Here is a 17,959-nt window from a genome sequence, read left to right as displayed (position 1 = left end):
GATAACAACTTCTAGAAATGCTACTTAGTCAAATAGAATTTCATCTCGGTCTTTGTATTCTTTCACTGTGGTTACTAGAAAATGTAGAATTACACCTGTGTCTGCCCCAGAATGAATCCCTTGGTTAGACAGCAGGGTTACCAACGTACATTGTCACCCTGCCTTGGTACCCAAACCAACGTGTCATTGACAAAAGTCCATTCCAGAAAACCTCCCATAAGGACACACAAAAGATCAAGATGTTCTTACCACCTGAGTCACTGGTCACCTAAGTGGCTGGAAGACAGCCTTTGGCTTCTCCATATTGCTGTTCCTCTTTTGAGGCCTCCAGCATCCCCGTGACATGGGTTTTACTCTGATTCTCATAATAATGCATTGAGACATGGCCACTCACTCAGAGTCCCCTGGTGAGTGAGAGACGAGAGGGTGAAGTTGAACCCTGGTCCTTCTTGCTGTGAAGCTCCTGCTCTTTGTTGCTGCTCTCAATGTGTCTTCATACACTGGATTTTTCTGTTCCCATTTGGAAGCCCATTACGGGCTTCCCTGGTGGCTCAGAGGTTAAAGCGTCTGCCTGCAATGCGGGAGACCTGGGTTTGATCCTTGGGTCAGGAAGATCCCCTGGAGAAGGAAATGGCAACCCACTCCAGTATTCTTGCCTGGAGAATCCCATGAAGGGAGGAGCCTGGAGGGCTACAGTCCACGGGGTCGCAAAGAGTCGGACCCGACTGAGCGACTTCACTTTCACTCTTCACTCTCATTTGGGGACCATGACAAGGAATCTAGCAGAGCCTCAGTGGAGGGAACATACTCGGCTGAGCATACCAGCTACTGCCCTCCGTGATCCATCTCCACGTTGACACCAAAGCCACGCTGCCTACCTGCAGCTCCCAGACAATCACCATGGGTGCCAGAGACACTCAGGCAGCCCCATTCCTGAGAGTCAGGGGAAGCTCCGACATGGGACATTGGCGAAAGGACTCTCCACGAACTTGCTGGACTCTGTCTTGACTGCAGAGCCAACTGTCCTTCCTTCTTGCCTTCACCCAGAGTCAGATTAGATCAGGGTTGTCAGCTTGCACAGCTTCTATAAGATCCCTGATCATTGTCTCTCACCTGGCTGTTTCCCCAAACAATCTCCCACATTTAATCTCACACTGGCATCTGCTCCTTAGAGTGACCCAGACCCACACAAGCACCTCTGCCACCACCCTCAAGGTAGATGTGGGCTCTTCAGCAAATGCTAGCTGTGATGATGACCCGAGGTACCATCCTGGTCATCCTCAGCCGTCACCTCTTCTCAGTCAATGTCATTGCCTCCGAGATGGCTCCTAGACGAAGCCACCATCTCACCCTCTCCCCACCCCATCGCAGCCCTCATCCTGCTCCTTGGCCGGGGCTTCTGTGTTTATCCTTTCTACATTTGTGTTCTCAGATGCTTTGACATCTGGGCCCTGCTGATCCTGGAGAGACTGCCCTCCCAGGGTTGGCTGGTTCCCAGACACAGCCAGCAGCTCACCTGTTGGCCTTTGCCATGCAAACCTGTCGAGAATTTCCTCCCTGCCCACTGCCCAGGCTCAGAGCCAGTCTGAGCCACAACCCACTCTGCCCCACTCATGCTGGGACCAGGTACCAGGTGACTCAGGAAACCCCTTCCTCTCCACAGCCCTCTTACATTATTCATACTTGCCGTCCAAAGACTGCTTTCCCTGCCTCGCCTGCCTTTCCCAGAGAAATGACCATCAGGGTCTTGGCCTTGTTTTCCTCTAAGTCAGTCTGCCTCATGGAAGACCCTGGGGGTTCCCATGTGGCCTGGACACAGGATGACAGGCTGTGTCTCCTGTTTCTAGGGACCTGGGAGGACCATAGTTGGTCATTGATTAAGCATGAGAGTGAGAAATATGGTTGTTTTTATTTATTTTTGTTTATTTTTTTATTTTTGGTTGTTTTTAAACAAGAGGAAGAATCCCAAAGTGTCTTCAAAACTTGGATCCTTATTCTCTAGTCTCTTCTGTCTCGATTTCCATGTCTATGTCGAGTCTTTCTGAAAATGGGATTCTACTCCCCGTTGGGTTTTGTTACCACTGTGTTATCTTTAGCACAGGTATCTCTTCATGAGGAGAGGACACTTTGGAATCACATGTAATTACCATGTGGGTGGCCCCCTTGTATTGTTTTCTGAGGGTGTTTCAGAATTACACATAAAGCTACAGTCACTAGCAGATTAATTGAATTGGGAAATAGTTGCTCAACTGAAGAGCCACATGGACCATATGGTAGCTGCTGCTGCTGCTGCTGCTAAGTCGCTTCAGTCGTGTCCGACTCTGCACGACCCCATGGACTGCAGCCTAACAGCCTGCTCTGTCCATGGGATTTTCAAGGCAAGAGTACTGGAGTGGGCTGCCGTTGCCTTCTCCGTCATATGGTAGAACTATTGTTAATTCTTGAGGAACTCTCCTACTGTTTCCATAGTGGTTGCACAAAATTGCATTCTCAGCAAGAGTGGTCAGGATTTCCAAGCCCTCCACATGCTCACCAACACGAGTGTCCTTTAACACATGTAACAGCTATGCTAACAGGTAAAAGCGATGTCTTATGATTTTGGTTTCCATTTCCAGGGTGATTCATAGTACTGAGTATGGGAATTCCCTGGGGGTCCACTGGTTAGGACTGGCCACTGTCACTGTTGGGGCCAGGGTTCAATCCCTGGTTGGGCAACCAAGATCAGGCAAGCTACACAGCGTGGCCAAACTAATAACAGCGATGAGCATCTTTTCATATACCTGTTGGCCATTTGTAAACCTTCTTTAGGAAAATAAAAACTGAATCCTTAGCCCATTATATAGTTAGGTTATTTGTCCTTTAGCTATTGAGTTGTCCAAGTGAAAGTCGCTCAGTCATGTCTGACTCTTTGCTACCCCAGGCACTGTATAGGCCAGAATACTGGAGTGTGTAGCCTTTCCCTTCTCCAGGGTATCTCCCAACCCAGGGATCGAACCCAGGTCGCCTGCATTGCAAGTGGGTTCTTTACCAGCTGAGCCACCAGGGAAGCCCAAGGCCCTCAATATTTTGTCATTAACCCCTTATCAGATAGTGGTTTGTAATCATTTTCTCCATTTCCATTCTCTTTTCTCCCTTTCATTTTATACCTGTTTCTCATTTTTATTTTATATTGGAGTATAGTTGATTTACATTGTGTGTTAGTTTGAATGTACAGCAAAGTGATTCAGCTATACATATACCTATTCTTTTTCATCAATTACCTTTTCACTTCACTGTGTGTTTTTCATTTGCTGGGCAGAAGCTTTTCAGTTGAATTAGTTCCCCTTTGTCTATTTTTGTTTTCTTGTCACTGTTTTGTTTACACGGTCAATTACTCTTTGGCAAGATTGTCAAGAACATACAATGAGGAGAGGACAGTCTCTTCAATAAATCAAGCTGGGAAAATTGGATATCCACATGCAGAAGGATAAAATCACACCTTTTCTTCCAGCATGGACAAATATCAACTCAGAATAGATAAAGGCCTAAACATAAGAGCTGAAACTGTAAAACCCCTAGAAGAAAACACAGGGAGAAAGCTTCAAGACATAAATTTGGCAATGACGTTATGAACGGCATGTCAAAACACAGACAAATGGGTGTGAGGTGGTGGTCTGTACTAGTTCTGCTGTGTGGATGCCAAGTATTCTGGCAACATTTGCTGAAGGGACCATCCTTCCCCACTGTTCTGCAGAACCACCTCAGACATATGTCCAGAGTCATCTGTGTGTGAGCCTGTGTTACATCAGTGACCAATTTTTGTGTCCTTGGTTTAATACTACCGTTACTAATTATGATAGCCCGATATTAATTCTCAGTGTCTTGTAGAAAACTCTGTTCTATCCAAACTAATGTCTTCTCTTGTGTCTATTTCTATGATAATATTATAATCAGTTGGTGAATTTTCACCCAGAATCCAGGGAGGCATTTGATTAGAATTCCATAAATTAGTTCAGGGAAAATGACATCCATGTAATATTGAGAATTCCAGTCCACATACTTGAAACTTCTTTCCATTAATTGTCTTCTTTAATTACTCGTAACTACATTTTATCATTTTTCTCTGCATTGTTAGTACATATGCTTTCTCATATAATTCCTAGATATCCATATTTATATTAGTGTACTTAGCAAGTTTCCTTACTTTCATTTGTAATGTTGGTTTCATGAAGACCTCAATGTTTTCAGTGGGTATGTGGATTATAGTATGATGAGTGAGCTTTATAATTCTCTGAATTTTGTGGTTTTATTGTATGTTGCTCTAAATCTATATTCCTGTATGACCACAAGAAACAAAGCATTTTCTTCCAAAACTTTTTTGGATGAGTGTTTGTCAGCTGAACTCTGATGATTTGGTCAAAGCTGGCAGAAGCAGGTGACACAAAGCTCGAGGGTGGTGCACTTCAGAACTGCTGGTTCAACCACAAATTCATGAGACTCAGCAACAGAGAAGAGAGCATGTACGGGATGATGGACATGCTCACGTGAAATCTGAAACACCCAAGTCATAAATGCCTCATAGCCCCGAGCTGAGTGCCCCCCATTCTGGGCCACTTCCTGCCGAGGAAACAAAACTGGGGAGAACTGAGACTAAGGCAGGAGAGGGGAGGGTGGAGTGCTCTGAGCCTCCCTGGAGGCTCAGCGTCTTGTTGGGGTCCCCAGCCCCACCAGGGGTGCGGTCTGCTGTGCTACCTGCCTTCCGGGGCTCCCCGCTCCATGGGAGCTGTCCTGTCTCAGGGCTTCTTCCTCTCTGTTCATGTTTCTGAGCACAAGTCTCCCACAGTTCGAGAGCCTTACCAAAATGAGGGGTCTCTAAAAAGTGGAGCAGAGATCATTGTATCTCTCCTGGGGCCGTCGTGCCTAAACCAAGCAGGCAAGAGGAAACAGTAAATTGGCCCAATTTGGGGACAAGACATTCTTTATGGGACCCCCACCAGCCTTACTCGTTTGATTGAATGGCAAAGTGTGTGAACTTAATTTTTCTAACAATGGGGCAGCATAGATCTCTCCTCTGTAGCTGGGGACCTGAGAGGTACACTTTTTCTTTTTTTTGAGAGGTGTACTTTTGTGGGATTTGATACATAGGAAGTTTTAATTAAAACCTGCCATAATGATTATAAATAATTACCATCACTATCTTACTCACAGCAAAGAGTGTTTATTAATGATCTCTCCAGCCTGGTTCAAATTGTGGTGCCTGAGAAGCCTTTGAGAGTCCCTTGGACCGCCTGCATGGAGATCAAACCAGTCAATCCTAATGGAAATCAACTCTGAATATTCATTGGAAGGACTGATACTGAAGCTGAAGCTCCAATACTTTGGCCGCCTGATGGGAAGAGGCGACTCATTGGAAAAGACCCTGATTCTGGGAAAGATTGAGGGCAGGAGGAGAAGGAGACGACAAAGGATGAGATGGCTGGAAGGCATCACCAACTCCATGGACTTGAGTTTGACTAAACTCCGGGCCTTGGTGATGGACAGGGAGGCCTGGTTTCATGCAGGCCATGGGGTGGCAAAGAGTCAGATATGACTCAGTGACGAACTGAGACCATTAGCCAATTTAAGATCCAATAAAGACTCTTTTGAGGGGCTGCTCAGGTAGGTAACAAATCTACCTGCCAATCCCTGGGTCAGGAGATCCCCAAGAGAAGGAAATGGTAACCCACACCAGTATTCTTGCCTGCAGAATCCCATGGACAGAGAAGCCTGGTGGCTGCAGTCCAAGAGGTCCCAAAGAGTCAGACATGACTTAGTGACTAAACTACCAAAAAGATTTTTAAAGTCAGAATCGCCCTTTATTTTGGTTCATGTTTGATACCTTTCCAATCCCCTTTTGTGTCTCCTCTTTCAGATTATCCTGTGAAATAGTTCCTAGAGTGATAACAAAAAGTTTCTCCCGAGAAATGGAATATTTCCTGCCGTATCAGTAGAGACCTATGAGACCTTCAAGAACTAACACCCGAAAAAGATGTCCTTTCATTATAGGGGAATGAAATGCAAAAGTAGGAAGTCAAGAGATACCTGGAGTAACAGGCAAATTTGGCCTTGGAATACAAAATGAAGCAGGACAAAGGCTAACAGAATTTTGCCAGGAGAACTCACTGATCATAGCAAACACCCTCTCCAACACCACAAGGGAAGATTCTACACATGGACATCACCAGGTGGTCAATACCGAAATCAGATTGATTATTTTCTTTGCAGCCAAAGGTGGAGAATCTCTGTACAGTCAGCAAAAACAAGGCTGGGAGCTGACTGTGGCTCCGATCATGAACTCCTTATTGCCAAATTCAGACTTCAATTGAAGAAAGTAGGGAAAACCACTAGACCATTCAGATATGACCTAAATCAAATCCCTATGATTATAGAGTGGAAGTGACCAAAAGATTCAAGGGATTAGATCTGATAGAGTGCCTGAAGAACTATGGATGACACTGTACAGGAGGCAGGAATCAAGACCACCCCTAAGAAAAAGAAATACAAAAAGGCGAAATGGTTGTCTGAGGAGGCCTTAGAAATAGCTGAGAAAAAAAGAGAAGCTAAAGGCAAAGGAGAAAAGGAAAGATAGAAGCATCTGAATGCAGAGTTCCAAAGAATAGCAAGGAGAGATAAGCAAGCCTTTCTCAGTGATCAATGCAAAGAAATAGAGGAAAACAATAGAATGGGAAAGGCTAGAGATCTCGTCAAGAAAATGAGAGATAGCAAGGGAACATTTCATGCAAAGATGGGCTCGATAAAGAACAGAAATGGTCTGGACCTAACAGAAGCAGAAGATACTAAGAAGAGGTGACAAGAATACACGGAACAACTATGTCAAAAAGTTCTTCATGACCCAGATAACCACGATGGTGTGACCCTAGATAACCACGATGGTGTGATCAGACATCCTGGAATGAGAAGTCAAGTGCGCCCTAGGAAGCATCACTATGAACAAAGCTAGTGGAGGTGATGGAGTTCCAGTGGAGCTATTTCAAATCCTAAAAGATAATATGCCAGCTCAATATGCCAGCAAATTTGGAAAACTCAGCAGTGGCCACAGGACTGGAAAAGGTCTGTTTTCATTCCAGAAAAGAATGGCAATGCCAAAGAATGTTCAAACTACCACACAACTGCACTCGTTTCACACGCTAGCAAAGTAATGCTCAAAATTCTCCAAGCCAGGCTTCAACAGTATGTGAACCATGAACTTCCAGATGTTCAAGCTGGATTTAGAAAAGGCAGAGGAACCAGAGGTAGGATTGCCAACATCTGTTGGATCATGGAAAAAGCTAGAGAGTTCCAGAGAAACATCTTCTTCTGCTTTATTGAGTATGCCAAAGCCTTTGACTGTGTGGATCACAACAAACTCTGGAAAATTCTGAAAGATATGGGAATACCAGACCTCCTGACCTGCCTCCTGAGAAATCTGTATGGAGGTCAGGAAGCAACAGTAAGAACGGGACATGGAACTACAGGCTTGTTCCAAATAGGGAAAGGAGTACATCAAGGCTGTACATTGTCAGCCTGCTTATTTAACTTCTATGCAGATTACATCATGAGAAATGGTGGGCTGGAGTAAGCACAAGCTGGAATCAAGAATGCCCGGAGAAATATTGATAAACTCAGATATGCAGATGACACCACCCTCATGGCAGAAAGTGAAGAAGAACTAAGGAGCCGCTTGATGAAAGTGAAAGAGGAGAGTGAAACAGTTGGCTTAAAATTCAACATTCATAAAACGAAGATCATCTGGTCCCATCACTTCATGGCAAATAGGTAGGGAAAGAGTGGAAACAGTGGAAACAGTGAGCGACTTTGTTTTGGGGGGCTCCAAAATCACTGCAGATGGTGACTGCAGACATGAAATTAAAAGACACTTGCTCCTTGGAAGAAAAGTTTTGACCAACCTAGACAGCATATTCAAAAGCAGAGACATTACTTTGCCAACAAAAGTCCGTCTAGTCAAAGCTATGGTTTTTCCAATAGTCATGTATGGAGGTGAGAGTTGGACGATAAAGAAAGCTGAGCATGGAAGAATTGATGCTTTTGTACTGTGGTGTTGGAAAAGACTCTTGAGAGTCTCTTGAACAGCAAGGAGATCCAACCAGTCTGTCCTAAAGGAAATCAGTCCTGAATATTCATTGGAAGGACTGATACTGAAGCTGAGGCTGCAATACTTTGGCCACCTGATGGGAAGAGTCGACTTATTGGAAAAGACCCTGATTCTGGGAAAGATTGGGGGCAGGAGGAGAAGGGGATGCCAGAGGATGAGATGGTTGGATGGCATCATCAAGTCGATGGACTTGAGTCTGAGTAAGCTCTGGGAGTTGGTGATGGACAGGGAAGCCTGGTGTGTTGGGTCCATGAGGTTGCAAAGACTCGGACACGACTGACCGACAGAACTCAACTGAACTGCTATCAGTAAACAAGGTTGTCAGAGTCATCAGCAATTGCGGCCCTTCAGTGTGACTGGTGAGCCCTGAGGAGACCCAGGAAGAAAGGTGAGCCCTGAGGGGAGGCAGCTCAGGATGTGGAAGCAGGAAGGGTGTGCTTGTCGCTCGTTTGGGTCTGACTGTCATCCCACAGATGATAACTGGGGCTTCCCGGTGGCTCAGTGGGTTAGAATCCACCTGAAATTCTGGAGACCTGGCTTCGATCCCTGAGTGGGGAAGATCCCGTGGAGGAGGGCTTGGTAACCCACTCCAGTATTCTTCCCTGGAAAATCCCCATGGACAGAGGAGTCTGGTGGGCTGTAGTCCGTGGGGTCGCACAGAATTGGACATGACTGAACAGCTAAGCACAGCACAGACTGTAGCCGCCAGGCTCCTCTGTCCATGGGATCCTCCAGGCAAGAACACAGGAGCACGTAGCCATGCCCTTCTCCAGGGGATCCTCCTAACATTAGCCCCAGATAGCGGAGGCGCATATCAAAGGAATGCATTCAGTGAGCGCCGACTCTGACATCTTCCCATACAGAGAAAAGCACTCTGTGCCTTAACTTGGGATTGTTGCTGGCCAAAATCTTGGCTTTCTCAGCCCCACAAAGCCAAATAAAAAATACAAAGACTGAGTTTGGAGGAAACAGAAAGGTGGCTTTAATTCTCAGCCGGCAGAGAGAGGAGCTCCATAAACTCATGCCTTAAGAACTGCGCCCCCCACCTTGAGGGGTCCAGGGACTTTTATAAGATGAGGGCTTCCAGTTCAGGAATCAATGATGAGGAACAAAGGTGTTAGGATCTTGACGTGTTCCTTTTGCCCTATTTCAAACACAGTCACAGGCTGGCATCAGTAATCCAGTAATTGAGTCTGGCAGTTTGGCGGCTCTGTGGCTGTCTTTCCGATATATAAAAAGAAGAACTTTAAGGGGAAGAGTGTTGCAAGCGTAAACACCAGATACAGGATGTATTTAGCCCACCAGGCCTCAAAGAATTGGCACTGACTAAGCACTCTCGAGCACACGCACAGAAAGGAAAATGGGGGTGAGCTGGAGCTCCTGCAGAGTGAGGAGGCAGAAAAGCAAATTTACAGACATGCGCAGTCAGGAGCAGTTACAGTTGAAAAAAAAGACCCTGGTGCCGGGAAAGATTGAAGGCAGGAGGAGAAGGGGACGACAGAGGATGAGATGGTTGGACGGCATCACCGACTCGATGGACATGAGTTTGAGCAAGGTCCGGGAGTTGGTGATGGACAGGGAGGCCTGGCGTGCTGCACTGAACTGACAAAGTGAAAAACTAAGAATGTTCAGGCCTGCTTACTCTTCTCTTTATCTTCTTTGTTGTCCAGAAAGGGAAAGAAAAAAGCTCATTCCTCTATTTTTTTTTTCCCTTTTCGCCTCAATGGGATATCTGGTTTTCTTTAATTTATCCACAACTTTTGATGTCCAGACTACCTGACCTATGTTGCGAAACTTCTATACAACCTGGCTCCTCCCCTCGCCTCCTTGGAGCAGTCTTCTCAGGGTCACTTGAGAGGCTGTCTCCCCGGCTTAAAGTGCTAAAAATTCCCATCAAATAAAACATATGTCAACTTTTATGTTGTGAATACTTTTCAGGTCGAAAGTCCTCTTTACAAATTAAGAGAGAGAGGCATGCCCGGTTACATTCGTGTTCAAAGCTGCACAGCTAGGGACAGCTCACAATTTTTCTGTCAACCTAAAGAACTAAAGTTTATGAAAAAGTTAAACATATAGATTCATGCCATTAAAAGAGAGAGAGAGAGAGAGAAATTATGTTTGTGTGTATGTGTGCGTAAACCTAGAAGAATATCTCACAAGACTACACCAAAGTAGTCCCCAGGTGTAGTCTTTGAGGTTTAGCATCAGGGGTGGACTAAACAATGCTTCCGGATTTTTCTGAATGTTCCTGTTTGCAATATACATGTACTGCTGCAAGGATCATAGGAGACTATAAAACAGTTTCATCCACAATGAAAAGAAGAAAAGGAAACCAGAAATCTATCTGTAATTGTGATTAGTCTTGGGTGAAGTACTAACGTGGGTTTAAAAGGAGCTTTTCAGAATACAGTCTGAAGACAGACCAGACACGCTAGTCTGCCTGGTAAAGGCAGGGAGTAATTCTGGGATTCTGGAGGAAAAAGCTGAGAGACCTGACAAGTTTGTGGGATAGCAGGAGCATTTCATTTGCAGAGAGACAAACTAGAAACAAAGATTCAGGACAAAATTCCTCCCTTTCAAGGAACTGAAACCAGCAACTTCAGGCAGCAGCCCTGCCGCCTATGGCTCTCCAGTCCCCAGTGACATGATGGAGCTCAGAAATACCCTGGCCAGCTCTCTAGACAAGTTCATCGAAGACCACCTCCTGTCAAACGCGGAGTTCCGCAGGCAAGTCAGACAAGCCATCGACACCATCTGCACTTTCCTGAAGGAGAGGTGTTTCCCATGTGCCCCTCGCCCAGTTCGGGTGTCCAAAGTTGTGAAGGTGAGTCCAGAACTGCCTCACTGGGGAGAAGGGGGGCTGGTGAGCAAGCCTTTCCACAGAAACAGACAGAGAGCAAGAGGTTGAGGTCTCTAGGGCTGGTGGTTTCTGATTTTTCCCTGCCAAAACTATATCCACACTTGTGAAAATAGCTTCTGGGGTGAGGGAATCCATCTGTAAATTTTTAAAATTAATTTATTTGTTTTAATCGGAGGATGATTACAATATTGCGATAGCTGTTGCCATACATCAGCGTGAATCAGCCACAGGGGTCCATGTGTCCCCCCATCCTGAAGCCCCTCCCACTCCCTCCCCACTCCATCCCTCTGGGTTATCCCAGAGCCCCAGTTTTGGGTGTCCGGCCTCATGCATCAAACTTAACAAATGCCCCGATGAAGTGTATAAATCATGTCTGAAACACCCACTAGGCAACCATTAAAAGAAAGAGAAAGAGAAACTGTGTGTGTGTGTGTGTGAATGTGTGTGTTGACTGAGAAAGATATCTCACAAGAGGTCCAGAATCAGCAGTTAGAGAATGCTCCTGCTCGCACCTGTGGGCTCAGCTCCCCCCAGCTCCACATGTAGGTGGAGTTTAATGTCCTGTCTGCCTTTGATGCCCTGGGTGAGTGCTCCCAGTCATAAGGCGTTCCAGCCTTTGTCTTAAGTTGGGGCTCATTCTGGTCTCTCTTCAGTTTCCTGAGCAGAAAATGCTCACACTTTGAGAGTCTTATGGCATTAAAATAGGCAAACTGAAACCCACCTGTATCAACAATCCACCAGTCTTTGACAGTCTAAGGTTTCACCAGTTCTGCAGAGTCACAAGCTGGTTAAGTGTATACGTTTTGAAAGCAGATAGCACCTGCTGTCTGTGAAATCTTGGGCAAGTCACCTACACCTCTCTATGCCTCAGTTTCCTTATCCAGAATGTTCAGGACCTCACGGGCCCTGCAGGTCAAATAAACTAAGCCATGGGCCGCTTTAAGTATTAATCATGTCAGATCACAAAACAACAGGGAGTAAAGATCATGGATCCGGAAAAAACGGGTGTGAACTGCATCTCTGTCACCTACTAGCTGTGTGACTTGACTGATAACATGATCTCTCGCAGCATCTGTTTCCCCATCCAGAAGACAACAACAGATAATAGCAGTGGCTAGATCTCAGAGTTCTTATGAGCATTCTAGGAGTTATAGCCACTAATGCCTTCAGAGCAGTGGCTAGTACCCAAAACGTTAGTGATTGCTCTCAGCATTTCATTTAGGGAGGCTCTTCTCAATGAAATGTGTCAATACTCATTCTTCTCACCTTTTTAGGGCGGCTCCTCAGGCAAAGGCACGACCCTCAGGGGACGATCAGATGCTGACCTCGTTGTCTTCCTCACCAATCTGACAAGTTTTCGGGAACACTTTGAGCGCCGAGGAGAATTCATCGAAGAAATCAGGAGACAGCTGGAAGCCTGTCAGAGAGAGAAAAGATTTGAAGTGGAGTTTGAGGTCCAGAAACAGCAGAATCCCCGCGCTCTCAGCTTTGTGCTGAGGTCCCCCAACCAGGCGGTGGAGTTCGATGTCTTGCCTGCCTTTGATGCCCTGGGTGAGTGCTCCCAGCCACAAGTTCTTACAGTCTTTGTCCTATGTCAGGGCTTCTTCCGCTCTCTTTCCTTGTCTCTGAGCAGAAATGTCTCTCACTTTGAGACTCTTATTAACCAAGGTATCCGTTCAAGTAGGAGGAGACCCCAGCATCTTTCGTGGGACAAGAATGCCCAGGGTCACACTCAGCCACTGAAGTGGCTGAGTTAAACAAGAAATTGGTGCAACTGGGGGGATCAAGATATTTGTATAGAACACCTGCCAGGCTTTCTAGTTTGACATTTGGTACACTGTGTGATCTCTTTCTAAAACCTAGGTCTAGGGTAAACTCAATATATTACTTTCATTTTCTATGCAAAATGTGAGGCAACCATTCAAACTTTCACTGAGGGCTGGAATCTTGAGATGACGTGCAGGAGCACTGGGACAGGAAGCAATTCATTCTTTGAGGCTCAGTTTCCACTGTGAACCTTAGATGCAGGGTTTCCCTGGCGGCTCAGTGGTTAAGAATGCACCTGCCAAGCAGGAGATGCAGGTTCGATTCCTGGGTCAGGAAGATCCCCTGGAGAAGGACATGGCAACCCACTCCAGTATTCCTGCCTGGGAAATCCCATGGACAGAGGAGCCTGGCAGACTACAGCCCAGAGGGTCGCAGTGAGTCGGACAGGACTTAGCAACTGAGCAGGAGCACAGACTCGGAGGTGCAAGGCCTATTCCATGGCCTAAAGGAGACAGACAGAGAGCCTGTCTCCTGCAGCCTGACCATGTGAACACCAGGAATGAGATGATAACTTGCTGCGACAGAAATGAAATAGGGTGACCCAAGAGAGCAATGGGGACTCAGATGACTTTGGAGACAGGGTGACAACGGAGCTGACCTCTGACCTGAGGCCTGAGGGGTGAGAAGAGGCCAAGCACTCAAAGATCTGGGGGTTCCAGAGGAGGAAATAGCAAGTGCACAGATAGGAATGAAGGTGGCATATTGGCAGAGGTGAAGCAACCAGGGGAGTCAGCGGCAAAGGGATTGAGGCAGGAGGGAAGACGAAGGAGGAGATAGGTCTCACCATCCGCGTGGGCCACTGCGAGGACTTGGGATTTTATCCAGAGGTCCTGGGAAGCAAGAAGTGGAAGGATCAGGTTAAAGGCCTCTAATGGGCTTTGGAGGATCCAGGGAGGAGGGTGCCGCCACCTCTGCTGAGTCCAGGTGAGAGACGATGGGTGACGGGCGGTAGAGGTGGGAGAAGGGAGGACCGGGGATGGACCTCAGGCCTCCTGGCTCTGGACTGCTGACCTCCCCACTGCCCCCCACGGCCAGTGAGTCTGTGTCCCTGGGGCGACAGAAAGAAACTCAGAAAAGAGCTGACATTTAAACTTGAATTCATTCCCAACAGGTCAGTTGACCAAAGGTTCCAGACCTGACCCTCAAATCTACGTCCGGCTCATCCAAGAGTGCGAGAAACTGGGGGGAGAGGGCGAGTTCTCCCCCTGCTTCACGGAGCTGCAGAGAGCCTTCCTGAAGGAGCGTCCGGCCAAGCTGAAGAGCCTCATCCGCCTGGTGAAGCACTGGTACCAACTGGTATGGCCGGTCCCATCTGGGCAGAGAGCCGAGGAGGAGGAGGAGGAGGAGGGGAAGGGAGAGAGTGAGGCCGGGAGAGGAGGGAGGGGTGGTGTGGAGGGAGGGAAGGAGCAGGGAGAGGTGAGGGGAGGAGAAGAAAGAGGAGAGGAGGGAGGAGGGGAGGAATCAGAAAGGATGTGGGAGGCAGGAGGGAGCCGGACAGAGACGGATGGAGAGGAGGGACAGTGAGCCAGGAGGGAGACGATGAGAGGAGGACCGTGGAGGAGTAGACATGGTCAGAAGGGGAAAAACTGGGGAAGAAGGGTAGGGTCTGGGACACTGCTAGTGGACTCAGGTATCTTCCTCTTTCCGGTGCTCCCATATCAGCATATGACAGCTCCATCCTTCCAGTTGCTCTGGACCAAACCATGGGCCTTTCTTATCTTTTTCATAAACACACACAGACCCCACCAAATTACGAACACCTTGGTCCTGTATTAAATATCATCATCAACTACCCCCTCGCCCCTACTCCCAGGCTGGTCTCTCCTCTGCATTGGTCCACCAAGAAGGAAACTCTACTTCAGCCTCAGGGCCTTTGCATGAGCTTATTTGTTTGTTTATTGTCTGTCTTCCCTCTGAGCATGTACATAAAAGTAGGCATTTGCTTATTTGTATGCATTGTGTAAATATATAGTATGACACTGCATGTTTTGTTCACTGCTGCTGCCCTAGAACCTAGAACAGTGCCTGGAATATAATAGGTTCTCAGTAAGTAATTATTCAATGAATTTTCAGCTCCCCCTGCCCTTCCCCGCCCCAAGTCCCCTTTGCTCACTTCCTAGCTGTCTGAATCTGGGCAAATGAATTAACCTCCTGTCCTTCCCATTTTCTCCCTTGAAAAGAGTGGCATGGCGCAGCAACACTAAATCACATACCCTGAGGCCATGCACACAGATTGCTTCAGGTAGGATGCATGTTTGAAGAATATTAACCCCTCAAGTCCAGGAGCGTGGTACCTCTTTCCGTTTATTTTTGTCATCTTCAGTTGCTCTCATCAAAGTCAGGTATAGGTCTTTCACTGTGGTTGAATTTACTCCTAGTTAAAAAAAATTTTTTTAATGTAATTGTAAATGGGATGGCTTTTAAATTTCTCTAATGAGGTGGATTAAACTGGAGCCTATTATACAGAGCGAAGTAAGCCAGAACGAAAACCACCAGTACACTATACTAACGCATATATATGGAATTTAGAAAGATGGTGACAACAACCCTGTATGCGAGACAGCAAAAGAGACACAGATGTCTGGAACAGTCTTTTGGGCTCTGTGGGAAAGGGCAAGGGTGGGATGATTTGGGAGAATGGCATTGAAACATGTAAATTATCACATGTGAAATGAATCGCCAGTCCAGGTTCGATGCATGAGACAGGGTGCCCGGGGCTGGTGTGCTGGGATGACCCAGAGGGATGGGATGGGGAGGGAGGGGGGAGGGGGGTTCAGCATGGGGAACACATGTATGCCCATGGCTGATTCATGTCAATTTATGGCAAAACCAATACAATATTGTAAAGTAAATAAATAAATAGAACTGAGAATAAAATAATAAATAAATAACTTTCTAATTGTGATAGTTTGTTACTCAATATAGAAACACAACATATTTCTATGTACTATTACTGTATCCTGCAATCTTCCTAAATTCAGTTTTTATTTCTAATAGTTTTCTGGAGGTGCCTAGCGTTTTCTATGTATAGTGCCATGTCATCTGCAAATAGCAATAGTTAAACTTCCTTTCTAATTTGCATGGATATTGTTTCTTTCCTTGCCTGATTGCCATGGATGGACTTCCAATACTATGTTGAATAAGTGTGAGGAGAGTGGGCATATGTGTCTTGTTCTTGATTTTAAAGAAAAAGCTTTCAGTCTTTACCACTGAGGGTGATGTCAGCTGTAGGTTGGTCATATGCGGCCTTTATCGAGTTATGTTCTCTCCATACCCACCTTGTTAAGAGTTTGTATGACAGTGGTTGTTGAATTTTCTCAATTTTTTTTTGTATATGAGAAAATAATTACAAGTTTTTATCCTTTATTTTGTTAATAGAAATGTATCTCTTTGATTGATTTGTGTATTCTGACATCCTCACCTCTCTGGACTATATCCAACTTGATCATGCTGTGTGACCTTGTAATATGTTGGTGAATCTGCTTTGCTAATATCTTGTAGAGGATTTTCCCGTCTATGATCATCAGGCCTGCTGTTTTCTTTTTTGTGCTGCATTTTTCTGCTTTTCGTGTAAAATGAGTTTGGAATCATCTCCTAATCCTCACTTTTCTGAAATAGCTTGAGGATAGGCATTACCTCTTCTCCACACAAAAGCTGAGCAAACTCATGTTTCTAATTTGTTCCCTCTCCTCAGTGTAAGATGAAGTATGAGCATAAGCTGCCCCCACAGTATGCCCTGGAGCTGCTGACCATCTATGCCTGGGAACAAGGAAGCTCCAAACCAGAATTCAGCACAGCTCAGGGATTTCGGACTGTTTTAGCATTAATCCTGAAGCATCAGGACCTCTGCATCTACTGGAAAAAGTATTATGACTTTGAAAACCCTACGATTAGCCAATACCTGAGGAGACAACTTGCTAAACCCAGGTACTCTATCCGCACATGGCTTAGATCGCCACATAAATGCAGCTCTGATTACAGCGGTGGGACCCTGGAAATGTAGGAAGAGGGAGGTTTCCACAATTATTCATCGTCATCTATTCTCAGTCACTATGCTGGGCACTTACTCCTACCGTCTGATTGAAATAATAACCTGCAACCCTGTGAGGCAGGCACTGTGCTAACCACAGATCACAGAGGTATGGAAAAAGAGGAGCTTGTGCAAACTTTACAGAAAGTGAGTGAAAGAGCTAAAATTTGACTCAAATGGCAATAGCTATGAAAAGTGAAAGTGAAAGTGAAGTTGCTCAGTCGTGTCCGACTCTTTGCGGTACTGTGGACTGTAGCCCACCAGGCTCCTCTGTCCATGGGATTCTCCAGGCAAGAATACTGGAGCGGGTTGCCATTTCCTTCTCCAGGGGATCTTCCCGACCCAGGGATCGAGCCCAGGTCTCCTGCATTGCAGGTAGACGCTAAAACCTCTGAGCCACCAGGGGAGCCAGCAATAGCTATAGCAATAATAAAAATGCTTCCCAGAAGTAAGAGCTTGCTATAAGACAAAAACACTCTGATAGAATTGTGGAATCTTGGTTATTAAACCTGGCATGTATAGACCCCTTATTATGTTTCAGTTACTGTTGGGAGCTTGTCAAGTGCTTCTCTAGATCCTCATACAATATCCTTTGAGGTAGGGATTTTCAAATCTGCCCATTTCACAGATGAGGATACTGAGGACTAGAGATTGAGGTGACCTGCCTAAAGAGACAGCACTACTCAAGAGCAGAGGTGAGATTGAAACCAGGTCTCTCCAGGCCCAAATGCAAGCCTCCTTCACCTTGTGTTCAATGCCCACTGTAGGGCAGGGCGCCCAGGTCACAAGCCAGGGAGAGGTGTCCATGGGGCCCTCCAGCTGCCCCCGGAAACACTCTACCAAGGCTGGTATTTTGCCCTGCCGCGATCTCTGAACCCCTCCCAGACACAGCCCATGTACTCACCTGTCCTCTCTGACTATTGTTTCCAGGCCTGTGATTCTGGACCCGGCTGACCCAACTGGAAATGTGGCTGGTGGAGATCCACAGACGTGGCAGCTGCTGGCACAGGAGGTTAAAATCTGGCTCAAGTATTCGTGCTGTAAGAAGTTGAGTGGGAAGCCAGTGGGCACCTGGAACGTGCGGGTGAGAACTCCTGATTTCTTCATGTGA

General features: G+C 46.3%; 1 protein-coding gene across 1 annotated transcript; it reads left to right on the top strand.

Annotated features, from left to right (window-relative positions):
• The first annotated feature begins 10,775 nt into the window (after window positions 1-10,775).
• Window positions 10,776-17,959, top strand: LOC128062381 (2'-5'-oligoadenylate synthase 1-like). The gene is made up of 5 exons (XM_052654838.1): window positions 10,776-10,955; window positions 12,266-12,542; window positions 13,930-14,114; window positions 16,513-16,745; window positions 17,779-17,959. Exons 1-5 carry the CDS (start codon window positions 10,776-10,778, stop codon window positions 17,957-17,959), a joined length of 1,056 nt encoding a protein of 351 aa, XP_052510798.1.

The sequence above is a fragment of the Budorcas taxicolor genome, chromosome 17, assembly GCF_023091745.1.
Source record: "Budorcas taxicolor isolate Tak-1 chromosome 17, Takin1.1, whole genome shotgun sequence".
NCBI classification, from domain to species: Eukaryota; Metazoa; Chordata; class Mammalia; order Artiodactyla; family Bovidae; genus Budorcas; species Budorcas taxicolor.
Note: the sequence above shows the minus strand (reverse complement) of the source record. Positions and strands in the feature narration are given on the sequence as shown.

Bases quoted from the DNA above. Each gene is read 5' to 3' on its own strand.
- LOC128062381 (XM_052654838.1), top strand. From the start codon at position 10,776: ATGATGGAGCTCAGAAATACCCTGGCCAGCTCTCTAGACAAGTTCATC. The intron at 10,956-12,265 runs GTGAGTCCAGAA...TCACCTTTTTAG, and splicing joins GGGTGTCCAAAGTTGTGAAG to GGCGGCTCCTCAGGCAAAGG. The intron at 14,115-16,512 runs GTATGGCCGGTC...CCCTCTCCTCAG, and splicing joins TGAAGCACTGGTACCAACTG to TGTAAGATGAAGTATGAGCA.